Raw genomic sequence first — 18,812 nt, forward strand, 5'->3', positions numbered from 1 at the left:
GTGGGGTTTCAGAGTACATGCTGAGCATGCTCAAATTCCTGGATCCCATCCCCTGCAGTGCACTAAAGAAATGTCAGTTCTACCAGTTAATCATCATTTGATATAGATTATTGATCATTTTCATATCCATAAAATATTGTAATTGTCATATTCTCATGTCTAGCTCTTAAGCCTGAGAAAGTGAAGCTGGCTGCCTGTGGAAGGAACCATACCCTAGTTTCAACAGGTACAGTATTCATTCTGTGTAATTTCTATCTAGCCTTGAGAACTGATGTCTGACTTCAGTAGTAATTGTGGCTTTGTAAAATTACTAGGCATGATAGTTTGGTGGTGGTTAGAATAGAGTTTTAACAATGTAAGTGTTTAGTGCATGCCTTTGCCTTTGTAAATATACAAAGAAATGCCAAGTAGCTAAGGGTCTTTTCCCTGGGAGCACGCCTAGGCCTGCTTCCTCCTGTTTCTTGCTCTTCCTTCTTTACTACAGAATTTGAATGGAAGTCACAGGAAATGCTTTGGGTAGCAGTCATCTCAGTTTCAATCAAAATCTAATTAGGAAGTCTAATGTGTCTAAAAGTTCCTAAAGTGATTCTTAAATTTATATAGAAAATCAAAGGAGATACACAATAGTCCTAACAATTTTTAAAAAGAACAACGCTTGAAGCTAGCAATATTCTGATTCCAGTCCCTCTCATACAGTTACAATAATAATGCAATGTATATTGACAAAGAGTAGATGAAGGTTAGTGAAATAAAATAGTGTCAAGGAGCAGACCAGCACATATATCTGTAGCCGATTTCTGCTTTCTGGTTCGTTCCTACCAAACTGTAGCCCCAGCAGCTGGTTTCTAAGAGTTTTGAAGACAGTTCAGTGGAGGGAAGGCCATTTTTACCACATGCTGCTGAAGAGTTAGCAGTGCCGTATTTACTAGTCTTACCTGCACCCTGTTCTCCCCATCACTCTTGTTTCCTAGATGTCCTCTGTACCTTAGCTGTCTCTACTGCACTCCCATTTGCTCATACCCTTTTCTCTGTTAATATAGGATGTATCTGCTATTTGCCAGCATGTCTCAAAAGCTGGGTGACTTCAGTATGGTAATTAACATTTCTTTTATGTGTACAGATAGAGGCAGTGTGTACGCAGCTGGAGGAAATAATGAAGGACAGTTAGGACTTGGTGACACTGATGACAGAGACACTTTTCATCAAATTTTCTTCTTTACATCTAAAGATAACATCAAACAGCTCTCTGCTGGGGCTAATACATCAGCTGCATTAACTGGTAAGACTTTTTTGTGCTTCTGTCTGGACACAACGTTTCTTTTAAGTCATACAAATTTAGTAAATGTGTGATAGTATTAGCATTCTGTGGAGCTTCAGAAGGCTTTAAAAATGGAACTTGGAGTCTATATGCATATTTTGAGTGAGAGACAAATACCCGTGATTGCTACATAAGTTCTCAGCTCTGCTAGCTAGCTATTCTTTCAGCTTTTCTTTTCTTTTTGTTTTTCTTTTGTTTTCTGAGACAGGGTTTCACTGTGTTGTACAGTCCTGGCTGTCCTGGATCTCACTCTGTAGACCAGGCTGACCTGAAAATTACAGAGATCCTCCTGCCTCTGTCTCTTAAGTGCCATCACCACCCCATCTAAATATTCTTAAATGTTATCTTCACTGTATATTCTGAATGGTGCACTTGTGGCTTTAACTGAAGTTTGTATGAGAAATATTGGTAGAAGCGGCTGGGATGTGTGTTGTTAAAGTGTGGGTTATAATGGGTATTATATAGCTCTGTCTTCCTTCTCAAAAGTAGATATGAGAACTTGGAGCCATGATCCATGTGATCTCACTGAAACTACTGGCTTACAGCTTTCATCCAAGTAGAGAGAGATAAAACAACATCTGGTGTTGTTTAACTATATAGTTTATTATTCAATGTCACTCCTTCAGTTTTCATTTTCAGTTTTAATTTTGATGTATTATTATTATTATTATTATTATTATTATTATTATTATTTTGGTTTTACGAGACAGGGTTTCTCTGTTTTGGAGGCTGTCAGTCCAGCCTGGCCCTACTCACAGAGATCCGCCTGCCTCTGCCTCCTGAGTGCTGGGATTAAAGGCGTGCGCCACTAACGCCCAGCTTTTTGATGTATTATTAAATTGTCTTGAAGATAAATTTCTTAAAAAGAAGTTGATGGGCATTGTTGCACTGTTAATCTCTTTAACTTCAAGGTCAGAGCCATAATGGGCATAAGTTCATGGCTAGCCTATGCTACACAGTTAAGATGCTGTTTCAAAAAATAGAAATAAACAAGCTTAACTATCCCCAACACTGAAACCTTATCAGCAAGGACATAAGTGAATGTGTTTTTTAAGATGATGTATGCTAATATGTCTCATTCTCTGAAACTAGGCAGGCTATATTTTCAGGTATTCAAAAGTAAAAACAAAGATTAGTGAGATTCATTGTGTGTTTTGGTTTTTTTTTTCTTACTCCTTTGAAGCATTTCCATGTTGTCCCCAGAGCAAGTTTTTATTTGGGAGCTTGCTCTTTTCATTCAGAGACATGTAGTTGCTTTCTGTTGTCTCTCAATTCAGTGGCAGGCGCACTCCCTGGAGGGAGGAATCGTTTCTGTGTGGAGACCTTAAAAGGGTACAAAGTGACTGTAGGAAATGTTATCATGTGTTTACTATTGAGATGAAAATATGAGCATAACTAAAGTGATTTGGCATCTACTACTCATTCTCTGCTCTTTACCCTTATAGAGCATATGACTGTAGAAATCGAACGTGCAGGCCACAAGCTGGTATAAATGGCTTTTATGACTTACCATTTTCAGGAACACATAATAATGTATTGTGTATTTATTTTTTCTCCTTTTTGTTTGTTTTGAGACAGCCTTACTTTGTAAATCTAGCTGGCCTGGTGTGTATTTTGTAGCTTAGAGATTGGCTTTATTCACAGCAAGCCCCTGCCACTGCCCCTGAGCTCTGGGATTAGAGGCATGAGCTGCCACACCTGGCTGCATTGTTCATTTCTAACAGTGGTTGGCAGAGGATTTTGAGTGTTCTAAACCCAAGGAAAAGATAAATGTTTAAAGTCCTGGATAAATCACTCTGTATTGATCATTATATCATATATATGCATTTTGAAGTATCATGTCGTATTCCATAAATGCCTACAGTTATACATCAGTAAAGAATAAAATAAGACTAAAGAAGTATCAACCAGAAGACAAATGATAGTCTATAGGAAATGTCATAGTTTGAGAGCTCAGTTCAATTTTGAAGACTTTTCTTCCCTTGTGCTTTCTTTATAGAGGATGGAAAACTCTTTATGTGGGGTGACAATTCTGAAGGGCAGATCGGTTTAAAAAATAAAAGCAATGTGTGTATCCCTCATGAAGTGACTGTTGGGAAGCCAATCTCATGGATCTCTTGTGGATATTACCATTCAGCTTTTGTAACAAGTAAGATGAACACATTGTTTCATTCGTCAATCATTACTAGTAATGATGAGTTACATTTACATGCTATTAAAACGAGTTATAGTTCACTGGTTGTTCAGCTACTGAAATAATGTATGTTTTATGAAGTAAAAAATGATCATTGAAGGCATAGTCTTTAATGTATGTTTTCATTCAAAACATTTCTCCATTTCTATATTGAAATTTGTAATTTCAAATTTTCTCTGACATGCCAACTTTTTAGGAAGTGAATACTGGGTCTATTATAAAAATTAAATTGCTGTTTTAGAAACCTTTCTAAATTTTAGTTCTCAAACTTCTTAGCCTTGTTTGCCATTAAAAACAACTCATGAGTCACTTTCTCCTGGATTCACTTGCTTCTCTACTTTTCCTGCTCTATTTTTCCTGTCCTGGTAATTTTTTAATTGTTTCAAAAAAGTGAGTCTTAGAGTATTCTTGGGAGTACCAGGGTGAAGATTATATGCAAAAGGATGAGACCTTCGTTGTTTGGTAAGACTTTTCTCAGTATCTACAGCCCATTAAGTCTTCTCTGCTTGGAATTGTTGAACTGTTGGAATTTACATGTATGTTGATATCTACATTTGCAGCTATACTAGTAACAATAGAAGAATGGTCATGGCTCTCCTTCTAACCAACTATTTATTTTTTTGTTTTTGTTTTTTGAGGCAGGGTTTCTCTGTATTTTTTTTGGAGGCTGTCCTGGAACTAGCTCTTGTAGAACAGGCTGGTCTCAAACTCACACAGATCCACTTGCCTCTGCCTCCCAAGTGCTGGGATTAAAGGCATGGGCCACCACTGCCCAGCAAAACCGACTGTTTCTTAATAATCAGATGCCCAGATAAAATAGTGTACCGGATACCACCAACGCATATGCACACCTACATGCCATAAAGGTATAGAGAATATGAAAGATAGTCTTTGCTATATTTTCTGGAGAAGCTAAAATGATTTTCTAGTTCTTTATAGTCATGAATTCTTTGTGAAGGGCACTGGATTAAAATAGCAGATTAAAATAACTTCAAGGTGAAAGATATCTTAAGCAAGATCATATTGACTACATTACTGACTGAGCTTTTTTTAAAGATTTATTTATTATGTATACAGTGTTTTGCCTGAATGTATGTCTGCACACCAGAAGAGGACACCAGATCTCATTACAGATGGTTGTGAGCCACCATGTGGTTGCTGGGAATTGAACTCAGGACCTCTGGAGAAGCAGCCAGTGCTTTTAACCTCTGAGCCAACTCTCTAGTTCCCCTGACTGAGTTTTTACTGACTGAGTTTTTATGGAGTATGAGAACATGCACCAAAGGACCAGTACTCTGTTTACGTTTATGTTCCCATTAATCTTTCTACTTTTCTTCTGACAGTGGATGGAGAACTGTACACATTTGGCGAACCCGAGAATGGGAAGTTGGGCCTTCCCGATCAGCTGCTGATCAATCACAGATCACCCCAGCGTGTGCTGGGCATTCCCGAGAAAGTGATTCAGGTAGCCTGTGGTGGAGGACACACTGTGGTTCTCACAGGTATGTGTGGAGCTGTCTCTGCTCCTCTCTGTATTCAGTAGTAGCTAGTGACACTCTCATGATCCTCTTTACTGTGACAAGCGAATACTTGGGGCTCCAGAGATGGCTCAGCAGTTAAGAGCACTGGCTCTTCCATCATGAGGAACCAAGTTTGGATTCTAGCACCTGAGTTGACCGGCTCACAGGTTTTTGTGTAATTCCAGCTCCAAGGGACCCAACAACCTTTTCTGGCGTACACACACACACACACACACACACACACACACACACACACACACACACACACACACACACACAAATAAGTCTGAAAAAGAATATTTAACATGAGCTCTAACTTCTAAAAAGATTTTAAAGTTTATAAGGTGCGATTGTTACATATACATATGATGTCGTATCTTTAAAACCTTTCTTATATAACTGAGTTATGTGTCTGCTCTGTAGTGCATCCTCTTTCCCATCCTTTGGTTCCTAGAAACCACCATTCTTAGTCTCTATGAGTTTGATTCCCTTAGGGAAGCAGTCTTTGTATCTCTTTGGATTATGATTCCTGCCTTTCATTTATATAGTTAAGACATATTTCTGGTTCTGGAAGACATTTTTAAGTAGGAAAAAATTGAATCTTAATCATTCTGCTGATCGACAATTCCCCAGCCATCAGATGCTTAGTGGCAGCAAACTATATTCATATGTATATCTCATATTCATCTGAAAATTAATATATTCCCTAAAATACTTCCATTTTAAGAAGCTGTCTTCCTATTTTCTGATTTTGATGTTTTATGTTTATAATGTATAAACTTAAACATTTCTTTGTGATTTTGATAATCTGCTCTAATAAGTCATTATAAGGTGGTAAAGTTTCAGATTACAGATAAAATGAAATATAAAACCTTCAAAATAATATCTTTGGCTTATGAATTTCCTATTTAGTATAATATGCCATATTATTTTAGTTTTCTAGTCAATATGTTGAAATATACTCACTATTTTGTAATATGAAAACCAAATAGAGGTCTCCAAATTTGTTCAGCATCAGATTTTATTTAAATGAATATTATTATATTTAGATAATATATTTTATTATGGGTTTTTAGTAAAAAAAAACTAATAAGGGCTGGGGAGATGGTTCAGCATTTAAACCACTAGCTCTGGTTTCAGAGCTACAGGAAGTTGTGAGAAACCCAGTGTGGGTACTGGGAACTGTACTCAGGTCCTCTGTAAGAGCAGCTACTGGCTTAACTGCACTCTTCTGGCCTCTGCAGACACGTGCATGCATATGGTACACCTGCATTCATTCAAGCACACACACATAGAGATATAAAAATAAAAAATAATAAGTCCAGCCATTGCTTAATCTGTAGCAACTCACAATTAGAAATGCTCTAGAGAATTTTAATAGCCATTTCCTGTCTGTCTGTGTCAGGCAACTTTGAATGGGGAAATTCAGGAGAAAATGTTGTGAGAAAGGAAAAACAGAGAAAATTAGCGCACTTATTGCAGACAATATGATATATGATCTACTAATTAAGAGATAATATTCAAATAACAAAATTATATTGTTATATTAAAATATTAAATATTCAAATAAGAAATCTCTTGTCATTACCTCAATGTGCCTTCATATCCTTGGTAAAGATATGGTTTCTTTAAGGAATTTTATCTCTACCTTATTTATATTTCAAGCGTGTATATACTCTGTGTGAGGGTGTTGGGTCCCCTGGAACTGGAGTTAGAGACAGTTGTGATCTGTCATGTGGGTAGTGGGAATTGAACCCAGGTCCTCTGGAAGAGCAGCCAGTGCCCTTAACCACTAAGCCACCTCTCCAGCCCTCAAGCATTCTTATTAGAGAGAAAATGTAAAATATGTGACAATAGTTAGGTGTTCATCAGTACCCCTCATTTTCAGATGAGCTAAGTAGATACTTTTCAGAAAGATAATTATTTACAACTGAATCTTCTTACATTTGCTTGGATGGAATTTGCATAGGATGTATTAGCTATGGTTTTAACATCAGGTGGTGTAGGAACCTGCCCACTGGCTGCAGTTAGGGATAAGAAGATTCATTTCTGCCTTTAGTGAGGGGATCCTACTCTCCTTCCTATGAGACTCCACTGAAGACAGTAACTTGACAAGCATGTCTCTCAGTATACTGATCAGCCAAATTGTTCCCACAGTAACTCTTCCGTCATCAATCATATACCTTGCTTTGTGCTCAGCTTCCTATCTCTACATGATAAATGAGCTCAAATTTACTGAATTATTGATGGACCTTTGGAGTCACCTAAAAAACATCAATATAGAGGAAGGCCGCCTGAATTGTAAAGACAGTTTGTTTATGAATATATCTAGCACATCTACTATAATTTTTAATTCTTTTGCAAATAATTTTCTGAAGTGTGTGTGTGTGTGTGTGTGTGTGTGTGTGTGATGTTCTACAGTGAGAATCTGTGGCCTTGTACATGTTAGGCAAGTACTTTACCTCTAGCTCACAAAATGTGTTTCATAAAATAGCTTTTATTCAACTAATTTTGAAAGGACTATCTTTGTAGGATTGTTTTAATTCTGGCAGTGAAAGCAAATAGTTTAATAACATTTAAGATTTTCAGAGCTGATGCAGTAATTAGAAATACATGTCAGGAAGTTCTCTGAATTATATGTCTTGTAACCCACCTGATGATTCTAATAATTCCTTTTATGGTTATTCATAAAAGACAAAGTCAGACCCAGAGAGTTATTGTATAACACTTAAGTTTTCTTTCCTTTCATCTTTGGAAATTTGCACCTCATATCAATATTTTTCTGAGTAGCTCTTTCATAGGCAGTTAATGTCCCTTACAAAAGTTTGAATGTCACAGTTATTTCAGATATGATATACCTCCTTACAATTCTTTTCATTTATGTGTTCATTTCCTTTTAGAGAAAGTCGTGTATGCCTTTGGACTTGGACAGTTTGGCCAGCTGGGCCTTGGCACTTTTCTTTTTGAAACATCGGAACCCAAAGTCATTGAGCATATTAAGGATCAGAAAATAAGTTATGTTTCCTGTGGAGAAAATCATACTGCTTTGATGACAGGTATGAGATCATTTCTCCAATTTCTGTTTATAGAATTGAATATAGCTCATTATAAAATGAATGTATAAGTCAGATGAAAGCAAATGTCGGGGCAGGGTGTAGCTCAGTGGTAACACATGTTCTTACTTTTATGAGGCCTTTAGTTCAGTTCCTAGCACCCAAACAAAAATGACCCACATTCCCGAATCCTAAAGTAGACCTAAAGACAGTAAAATCCTTTTGAAATTGTATCAGTTGGAAGGCTCTTAACTCCAAACTCTCCTCAAGCCAGAGAGAAAAATCACACAAGCTTCTTTCTACTTACTCATTGTAGAAGAGTGACATTTTTTAGGATGTTTTGACCATCGGGCGTTTCACGACTCACTCCTTCCCTTTGCAAAGTAGTAGAGAAAAGGGCACTGTGATGACCATCAGGGGGCATTTCAGGATTGACTCTTTCCTTCCCTTTGGAGAAGGGCACTTCAAAACCCACTGAGCAAATACATGTCTCTTTGTTGTCTTCTGCATTACCAAGGAGATGTTCTGTTGGCCCACTTCTCAGTCTCATAAATTAGATGCTGTTGATATGTGGGACTCAATAAACTTCTCCCTAGGAATGACTTAGCCATTCGCTGCAGGGAACTTATTGAAAATTTAAATGCTTTGTAACAAAAGAACCTATAATTCCTGTTTCTTCTTAAAAAAAGTAAAACATGAAAAAGTCAAGAAATGATTCTAGCATATTTGAATAACACAGACTGTCATACTTTGTTTTCCTCCCTTTAGAGAAACTAGGAATTAGAAAATGCAAGCAACTACCACAAATAGTTCCCTCTTTCCCACAGAACCCTTCAAGAAAAATGACCTGCCATCATCAATATTCCCCATTGCATATCATGTAACAGCACTATGTAGAATCAAAAACAAAAACAAAAACATATTATTCCTTCCTTGTCACATAGGAGCTGTTGATATATGTCCCTTACTGTGGTGCCCCAATAATAGCTTTTCTGTACACAATGCCATTTTTCATCAACCCTAAATTGTCATTGATGATAAACATACTTTTTATGTATCATTTGTCTTACTATAGATGGTTCAGTTAATTTTGCGTAGTACTTTTTCTTTCAGATGAAAAGGGTTATGGCACTAATAACTGAATATTAAGTTTGACTTTTTTCACCTCCCCAGGGAACAAGTGTTAGATATTTTCTTTCTCTAGTACACCTAGTACAATTTTACCTATTGAATTTTCTTAAATTCTTGCCAGTTCCCTATCAATAGCTCATATTTTCACATGTTCTTTGAACTTGGAAATATAATCAAGCAAATGAGATAAGGGTTTACTTTTTCAGGCAAAAGAAAATCATCCTGGAAAAGCACACATTAAAGGAATTTGCTTACTTTTGTAAATTACAATAGTAACTTACCATCTTACTGAATTTTGGTTATTATTTCAAGTCAGTATTCAGTTAGGGGTGGGAGATTCTCTTGGTGTACAACCACTTGTCTTCTTCAGTCAGAAATCCCCAGATATGAGCTAATCATTTCCCAGCTTAAAGCCCTTCACTTAAAAAGCTTGCAACTGTTCATCCGGCATGCTGATTACAGCCTGACCTGTTATTATGCAAGCTTTCCCTTGTACTGCTGAGTCTGCCTGGAGGATACCATGCTTCCTTCATTTTTTAAAAGGTAATTTTTATTTACTTTTTTCTCTTTTTTTTTCATCAACTTCTTTTTTTCTTCCTTTATTTTTATTTAAGTTAGAAACAAGCTTGCTTCACATGTCAATCCCAGCTCCCTCTCCCTTCCCTCCTTCCCTGCCCCCCAGTCCTCCAACCAATCTCCACTCCCATCTCCAGGGAGGGTGAGGCCCTCTGTGGGAGATCTCCAGAGTCTGTCATTTTTTTCAGGACAGGGCCTAGGCCCTCCCCCAAGAGTCCAGGCTGATAGAGCATCCCTCATTGTGGGATGGGCATGCAAAATCTATTTGTATGCCAGGGATAAATACTACCCAAGGCACTATAGATTACCTAGGCCTCCTCACTGACACTCACATTCAGGAGGTCTGGATCAGTCCCATGCTGGATTCCCATCCATCAGTCAGGGGTCCAGGAGCTCCCCCTTGTTCAGGTCAGCTGATTCTGTGGGTTTCACCAGCCCAGTCTTAACCCCTTTGCTCATCAGTTCTCCCTTTCTGTAGCCATACCACCCTGAACATGCCCGATCTCATCTGATCTTGGAAGCTAAGCAGGGTCTGGCCTGGTTAGTACTTGGATGGGAGGCCATATTTCCTTCTTATAGCTAAATTCTATCTTTTAGGATTCACTTTGAAAGCCTTCTCTAATACATTGCCTAGAGGGAAATTCCCTCACCCATACATATCCTGATTGACCTCAGTTCTGTGGCACTTACCACACACCCTTTAAATGCAGGCTATAAAGGAGGAGCATGCGAAGAAATGCAAAAGTTAAATGCAACTGCTGTGTCAATACATGATGGTATGAGAGAGAAGTGGCAGAATTGCTCATCATTATGTGCTGATCAAGACAGCCAACACCCAGATATTGACCTGGGAATTGGTCAGAATGCTTAGGTGACTCCTGGCATTGCTTAGGTAGCGTCCCATAGCCCAGGATCCAAATTAATAAAAGTGACACCTGCGTTCTGCATGACATAGTTCTCCACCAAATGATAGATTTGCACCCTGGAAGAGAAGGATGATATCTGGAGACATTTTTTTTTTATTTTCACTTCTTCAGAAAGGGGCTATTGTACTGGCATGTAGTGAGCAGAGGCCAGTGATGGTACTAGATAGACTACAGTGCATAGGACAGACACATAAGTCTTTGACCAACAAGACTTAGTGATTCATTCTCAGTTCTATTGCCTACCGTTATATGAAGAACCACAAACACTATACTTTGCACAGGTCAGTAGACCACAATGAATTTAACTCAGCATTCTGTGAAAAGATTTTAACTGTAGTAGAAGTTAAGGTATTTGTCTATAACTAGATCTGTACAAATGGAACTTGAATAACTTCAATTTTGTTTGCATTTTAGATATAGGCCTCATGTATACTTTTGGAGATGGCCGACATGGAAAATTAGGACTTGGAATGGAGAATTTTACCAATCAGTTCTTTCCTACATTGTGCTCTAATTTTTTGAGATTTACAGTTCAATTGGTAAGGGTTTCACATTCCCTCTCGCATACTTTCATATGTTTAGAGTGGAAGGAAACTTTTGTTATTTTCATAAAAATATATATTTTATGTTTGTTATGAGCATTTCATGGATATAGCTAATAACAACTATAAGCAATTTTATAAGAGCCAAATGGTAGACACCATACTACTCTGAAATTTTTGTTTTCCTATTTTGCTCCCACAACAACATTTTTTTTTTGGTTTTTCAAGACAGAGATTCTCTTTGTGACTTTGGAGGCTGTCCTGGCACTCACACTGTAGTCCAAGCTGGCCTTGAACTCACAGAGATCTGCCTGCCTCTGCCTCCTGAGTGCTGGGATTAAAGGTGTGCACCACCAGCACCTGGCTCTCAACAACATTTTTGTACAAATATTGACTTATCTGCTTCATGTTCTTTTCTCTTGAAAACTGGGACTGGGCCATGCTTGTAAGCTTTGTGTCTCCTGTAGCATGTACACAGTAGAAGGCCTTGCTCACAAGGCTAATAGGGCAAATGTAACGTGACTGGAGAAGGTTGGACACTCTCAAACCCTGCACAAGAAGAGACGTGATAGTAAGTGAACAGCATTGCAAAAGATTTTCTGGCTGAACACTCAGATAAGAACTTACCTATGCAGTGTCACGTCGTCATCATTCTTTCTGTTTTCTTGTTTCTAGTCTTTTTGCCAGCTAAGCGCTGGAGACATGAAAGTGCTGCATGTGCTCATTCTGCTTCTCTGAAGACATTGTGTCTCATACTATTGAATACTTCTCTTATTAATTTGATAACTGTGATAGTCTGAGTTGCCAACTTGACACAATCCAGAATCACCTGGGGAGTGAACCTAAATCAGGGCTTGTCTAGATTAAGTTCGCCTGTGGGCATGCCCATGGGAATTTTCTTAATTAGGGTCAGTGAAGTCTAAAAACCCATCCTGAATGCTGACAGCAGCATTTCACCAGCTGCAACTTGAACTTCATGAAAAGGAGAAAGCAAGCTGAGCGCTTACTAGCAGGGGATTAGTCCCTCGAGCTCTGCCACTGGGATTCTCTTGTTATGACTGGCCTCACCCTGCACCTGAGAGCTGAACTAAACCCCTAAGTTGCTTTTATCGAAGAGAGAGGAAGAGAAGCTAAGATAATAACCATTTAATGAAAACTTACTATGTATAAGATCTATGCATTAGGAATACAAATTATTCAGTGATAGACAAGATACCAACTGCTTACTTGGTGATCTTTATTGAGAGGATACTTTTAAAGAGGAATATGCAAAAAGCTAGAAGAAATTTTAATAAAAGCCAGGTGCAGACTATGCATTCTTCTAATATCACCAGGGACAGCACTGCAAAGGGCTAGAATCTGAGTCTGAGAAAGAGTATAGGCTCCTTTTCCAATGGCTTTTATTGACAACTTAAGACCATTTGTATTTAGGATTACTATTGAGATAGATTTGCTAATTCCTATAATTAAAATATAATTTCATTCCTTCCCCTCCAATTTTCCATGTCTCTTCTCTCCCTAATTTGCATCCTCTCCTTTATATATTTTCATATATACATATAAACAAGTAAGTATATAAGTATAACCTCCTGAGTTGTTCACTGGACATATTCCGGGGCTGGCCACTGGCATTGGATAAGCAGTGAGAGGGCTCCTTTCTAGAGAAGACTAATTCTCTCTCTTACTGCAGTCATTAGTATAGGTTTTTTTGTTAAAATTTGTGTGAAAACTAGTTACTACTTAAAACTCTTTGTAGGTTATTTTTCATTATTTTTTTTCAGTGTGCTTGTATTTTCCTCTAAAGACTTGTAAGCCTTTAATTTAGAAAGTTTTCTTTCAAAGGCTTAGAGACATAATCTCTTTTATTTTTGACAATTGTGTGTGTGTGTGTATGTATGTATGTATGTATTGTGATTGCATTCATCTCCTTATTCTCTCATATCCTTTTTCCTCTCTGTCTCAATACTTTCTTCTTTTCAAGTAGCACATCTATTACTCTCATGCCTTTTTGGTTCATTGAATTTAGGATTGCATGTATGATAATGGGCATATGTATATGTGTACTTATACCTATGTAAATATGACATATATACATATAATATATGGGGAGTGATAGAACAGAGAAAAGCCATGAGCCAGACAGTCTCAGTTTAGCTATAAATTAATGTCTTGTTGCTGATCTGACAACTGTTAGCCCATTTGTGTTTGATGTTAACATTAATTAATTTTCTGTGGATTCATGCTTGCAGATTGCCTGTGGTGGATGTCACATGCTAGTTTTTGCCACCCCACGACTTGGTACAATAGAGGAATCTGAATTTGAAGAAGTCTATGAGCCTTACCTAAGTACAGGTTCTATTCCCTTCAGTGAACTTGCCCCAGGAACTCCACTGAGTAGATCTTTATCAGCGCGTCTGCGGCGAAGAGAGCGGGTACAGTTGTGGTTTAGTCTGTGTAATAGTACTATATACCACTACAAAGAAAACAGGAACAACTCTCTTTTCTTTTAAGTCAAGGGAGGGTCTTTCAAGATGAAAATGGTCAGAGGTAAAGGTTTTTAAACTTTTGTAGTAAGTTCAGAGTTAATATTAAAGAATACAAATTGGAAAATTCAAACTACCTAGAATAACCTTTGTTTATAATCCTCAACCACACAGCACATTTGTGTAGATCTTCCTACTTTAAAGTGAGTGATCCCTTGATCTTTTCTTAAGCTGTATGTGGATTGACTATTTGTTACATGCTTTTTTAAATACTGTGTTAAGAACATTTCTACCCATGTAACACAGCTTTAAGAATGTACAAACAGTGTTAGTATAAGAGATTGTAAGCAGATATGGGACATTCAATCATTAGCATTATGTGACCTTCTGTTAATTAAGCCTCCTAAGCAGTAGAAGGTTATAGACTATAAACAATGAAACATGGGAAACAGAGAAATCGGTCCTTCACTTAGAGACAGAGAATGTTTCCTACCAATTACATTTAGAGACTCTATGCTTCAACAATGCTATATAAGTTACATGTCTTTAAAAGAAAAATATTTAAATACTGAAAAGCTTTGAAAATTGTTTTAAGTTCTAAAATGTATTCCTTTTGAAGTAAAAGTGTTACATCTGTATTTTATTATGAAAAAAGTATATATGAAATATTGAAGACTGTCCCATCAGCCTACCTTATGAGCAACTTTTTGTTTCTCAGAGTAGGTGATGAAAGACAAACACACTCCCTAACACATGACAAATAGACTTTGATAATGACAATTTAGGATACCCAATGCACTAAGACAAAAAAAAAACCAGAAGGCTTTTGAGTCCTTGGGAATACGAATACCTATGTTCAAGTTGTGGTACATTGGCAGACTTTAAGGCTTTTGTCTTAACTATTTTCTGTAACCATAGTAAACTGCAGATATTATATGTAACATCATTTGACAGTTTGCTTAACCTTCTTTTGAAGGAGAGACCCCCATGTCCTGCTTCAATGGTGGGAGCACTGCCTCCATTAGAGGGGACTTCTGCTTCCACTTCAGCGGGTTATTTTTCCCCCAGTTCAATCCCTTTCCGTTTGTCTATGGATAACTACGAAGAGAAAAGCCCCTCTGACTCTGTGGAGCCACTGGACTCAGGTAATGTTGGCCTGCTTTCAAAGGAAATGGAACTTGCACTCCTGTCATTTTCATGCTTATCTCAAGATGTTTTCTCCTGGGCCAGGGACCTAGGTTTGTGGTGTAATTATAGTACTTGTTTGATTTGGGTAAGGCCCCGAGATTCACTCCCATAACTGGAAATAAATGAAACACCTGTTTTTTTCCATTTGTTATATTATCCTCCCCCTAGTTAGAGTGTGGCATTTCTAATTGGAGCTAAAATCTATATACACCACACAATACACACCACAGCAGCAACACTATGGAGCAATGGGTAAATCACATAGATTCATTCTAGGCCTGCAAATTTCATGACTTAGGTGGGAATATAGTCTTTATTTCATGGCTAAGAAAAGCAAGGCTCAAAGAAATGAAGTGACTTTCCTATAGCCATTCAGCTGATGAATGTAGTGGACAGGGTATAACTGGAAGTTCTCTACTGTCACTGTAATGCACCGTATGTGCTTCACCATGGAGTTATGCAACTCAGTTAATGTAAATTGCATGCTAAGTCTGGCACTTCTAAACTATGGAACCATTTTAGTTTCTCAAAGCCATGGTTTCTTTATCTTTTAAATGGGTTTGATGATACTCAAAGTTCTGGCAAGATCACACAGACGATAAAGGCCCTTGCTATATATGACTGGCAACCTGAGTTTGATCTCTGGGACCCACATAAAGGTTGAAAGAAAACCGGCCGACTGCATTAAGTTGTCTCACATGGCACATATGTACACATACACCATGCATACATAGTAAGAATAATTCAGAAAAGTTTGAAAATACATAATTAGGGCAGTAGGTGTAAGCTTAAGTGAGATCTAGCATGTAAAATACCTGGTAATGCATTCAGTACCTCTGTAAACCCCTTTCTAAATATACCTAAAATCATTAACACCTCTACCTCATTGCATATTAGCTATAGATTTCATAATTTAAATTATAGCCCCAACTCGTTTACTGTTATACAATGATTATTCTCTGTTTTTTCTTCAGGACATATAAATATTTCACCTTTAACTATTCTTACCTCTTCTACATAATTTTATTAGTATACCTTAGGTGAAGCTGTGCATTACTACAAATGTATACTTGAATATAGCCTCATGACCAAGAGATCAGAGAAACAAGAGTTAGGAGATTAAAATATGAAACAGAATCTGGTGAGGTGGATCAGAGGTTAAATGCATTTGATGCGAAGGCCCTAGTGACCAGAGTTTATTCCTGCTTTTCACATAAAGGTGCAAGGAGAGAACTGCCTCCACAAACTTGTCTTCTGACCCTCACACATATACCATATCATGCAGGCACACACACACACACACACACACACACACACACACACACACACACACACACACCAATAGTATTGAAAATGAAACCTAAGAGTCGAGGATAAAGCATGGCAAAGATGATTTTTTGTATCTTTGAGGAACCTAGGCAAATGCCTGAATTAGTAAAGGGCCATGGACCCAGAGCAGACATGGAATAGTCACTATAAGCAGGACATCAATAACGAGCTAGTTTAAACATAAGCGTCAAGGCCAGGTGGTGCTTTTTAACCTTAAACATAAAAAGATGTGAAGTAGGGAGGGAGCATGGGAAGAATTAGAGGAAGATGTGTGGAATACAGATGATCATATTTCATTGTATACATGTTTAAAATTCTTAAAAATAAAAATTTCAAAAACATTTAAAAATGTTGAAAATAATAGCAGATTGTGTCAAGCAGTGTTCTCAGAAAAAGATGAGTTAATAGTGTAGGAAAATGATTTCAGACTTCAGGAGCTTGCAGCATGAATTGATATATAATTTTATAATTTTGTGGTTTGAATAAATAAGAATTAGATTTAAAGTTTAAGTTAAACTTTTTATGACTAAATTTAATGAAAATGTAAAGTATCGAAAAGAATCAGCCACACAAAGAGACAGAATGTACGCATTTCAGACAGAAAATATTAGAGACAAAGATTTGGAGGCAGTGTATAAGAAAAGACAGCCAGTATAATTAGAAGATGGGAGAAATTTCAGGTGAGTATGTTGACAGAGAAAGAAACAGTAAGAAAAATATTCCTTTCATGGGTTAGAAGAGACCTATTTGGATTGAATATTTTTCTACAGTCTAATGTTTTTCCCTGATGTGTTCCACTCCAATTGACCTTTTAAGATAGCCACTCCTGTGTTGCTGTGGATTGTAGGGAAATCAAACTGCAAGTGGGAAGAACACTTGTCATTTAGAAGGTAAAGGAGGAAGGACCAATGTTAGTAACAATGGACTCAGGAAATTAGTATATGACAGAGTTGTGTTTTGCATGCAAACTACTGGTCAGAGCTCAAACAAAAACACTCACACAGTTCCCAGTGCATTTGACATCAGTGAGAGTTCCAGCAACCTCAACCTGAGAAGCTCTAAGGAAAGATCTGGACAGAAGCCAGAGTGTTAAAATTTGGGACAGGAAAGGAGAATAAGGAAGTGAAGAGGAACTAAGATCTGTACATCATTATTTTGCCTGTTTGGTTATGAGGCAACCCAAAGAATTCAGATAGCTGCTGGAGCGAAGTCTGAGGCCAATTTAGGATACAATGGGGTACCACGTGTAAGCCAGTAAAGGTGAGCCAGTAGTCCAGGAGATCATGGTAACACTTGAGAGGCTTGCATACTAAACAGTCTTTGGTAGCAAGGAAGATAAACTACACTTTATAGAAAAATGATAAGTTGGGTACAAATATATAGAGATATGTGGGATGTATGGATAGAGATAGATAGGTAGATAGATAGATAGATAGATAGATAGATAGATAGATAGATAGATAGATAGATAGATAGATAGATAGATCAGGTCTGGTGACGACTTACATTTTCTCAATCAAACCTGAGGCAATGTCATATCAGTATATATAAACCGGTATCTTTTCCAAACCTACATTCTCTGATTCTCCCATCTATCCTTTTGTGAGAGTTTCCACATTAATCTTTTTTAAAAGTGCAGTATAATGCCTATCTGTTCTTTATCCTCTAAAGATTTCTGATTTTTATAAAAATAAGTATAAAATTCCCCATGTGAGCCCCACCTACTCTTCTAACTTCATCTTGCAATATTTCCTTATAATATCATCTAGGTTAGAAGATAACAAGCTATGGTTCATGGGCCAAATCTACCTAGTGTCCTATTTTTATAAGTGGGAATTTATGGAAACCCACCCATCCCATTTGCTTCATGTATTGTGAGTGGCTGCTTTCATGCTAAAATGTCAGAGGTTGAGGGCTGGAGAGAAAGGCCAGCAGTTAAGAATACTTGCTCTTGCAGAGGACCTGAGTTGAAGTCCCAGCATCCATGTTGGACGGCTCACAACCACTCCAGCTTTGGAGGATCAGACATCCTTTTCTAGCCTCTTGCTACAGGAATAATAATAATAAAATCTTTATTGAAAGTGATGTTAAAGACAGCTATACACTCCCTGTGCTTACTTAACATCTGAAACTTTCAAAACATATTTTCAGATGTTAAGTTATGGTCTTGGTATTGATCAAACCAAGTGATTCAGTTTGGCTCACTGAAGAGAACATGGGCTGCAGAGTCAGATAGAACTGAGATGAGAACTAGGCACCAGAAGAGCCAGTGAAGCTTACTTTCCTCTCATTGTCATGGGGTTAACCCAACACTGGTTAAAGTATATGCTTCAGACACACAGCACATCTTCAACATAAGCTACCTCCTTGTGTCTCCCTACTTCTTTGTTCTATTGGGCTTCACTTTCCACCTATACCTTCACCTATATCTCAGAATTCTATGCATCCTTTCATGTGGCATGCAAGGGAAGTCTTTCCTGATTCCCAATATCCACATTAAGGATTAACAGTTACATTACTATTTCTTAATGAACACACACATACACATGCCC

General features: G+C 37.6%; 1 protein-coding gene across 4 annotated transcripts in view; it reads left to right on the forward strand.

The window, feature by feature from the left end:
- The window catches only part of Rpgr (retinitis pigmentosa GTPase regulator), a 56,396-nt gene that overhangs the window by 6,137 nt on the left and 31,447 nt on the right, over positions 1–18,812 (forward strand). For all 4 annotated transcript variants that reach the window (XM_005080572.4, XM_013120873.3, XM_005080574.4 and 1 more), the window contains exons 4-11: positions 164–226; positions 1,121–1,279; positions 3,318–3,467; positions 4,856–5,014; positions 7,933–8,088; positions 11,133–11,257; positions 13,510–13,692; positions 14,720–14,888. In XM_005080572.4, coding sequence (XP_005080629.1) covers positions 164–226; positions 1,121–1,279; positions 3,318–3,467; positions 4,856–5,014; positions 7,933–8,088; positions 11,133–11,257; positions 13,510–13,692; positions 14,720–14,888 — 1,164 coding nt within the window. The remainder of the gene's footprint in view (positions 1–163; positions 227–1,120; positions 1,280–3,317; positions 3,468–4,855; positions 5,015–7,932; positions 8,089–11,132; positions 11,258–13,509; positions 13,693–14,719; positions 14,889–18,812) is intronic.

This window comes from Mesocricetus auratus, unplaced genomic scaffold (assembly GCF_017639785.1).
Source record: "Mesocricetus auratus isolate SY011 unplaced genomic scaffold, BCM_Maur_2.0 Super-Scaffold_100033, whole genome shotgun sequence".
In the NCBI taxonomy this organism is placed as follows: domain Eukaryota; kingdom Metazoa; phylum Chordata; class Mammalia; order Rodentia; family Cricetidae; genus Mesocricetus; species Mesocricetus auratus.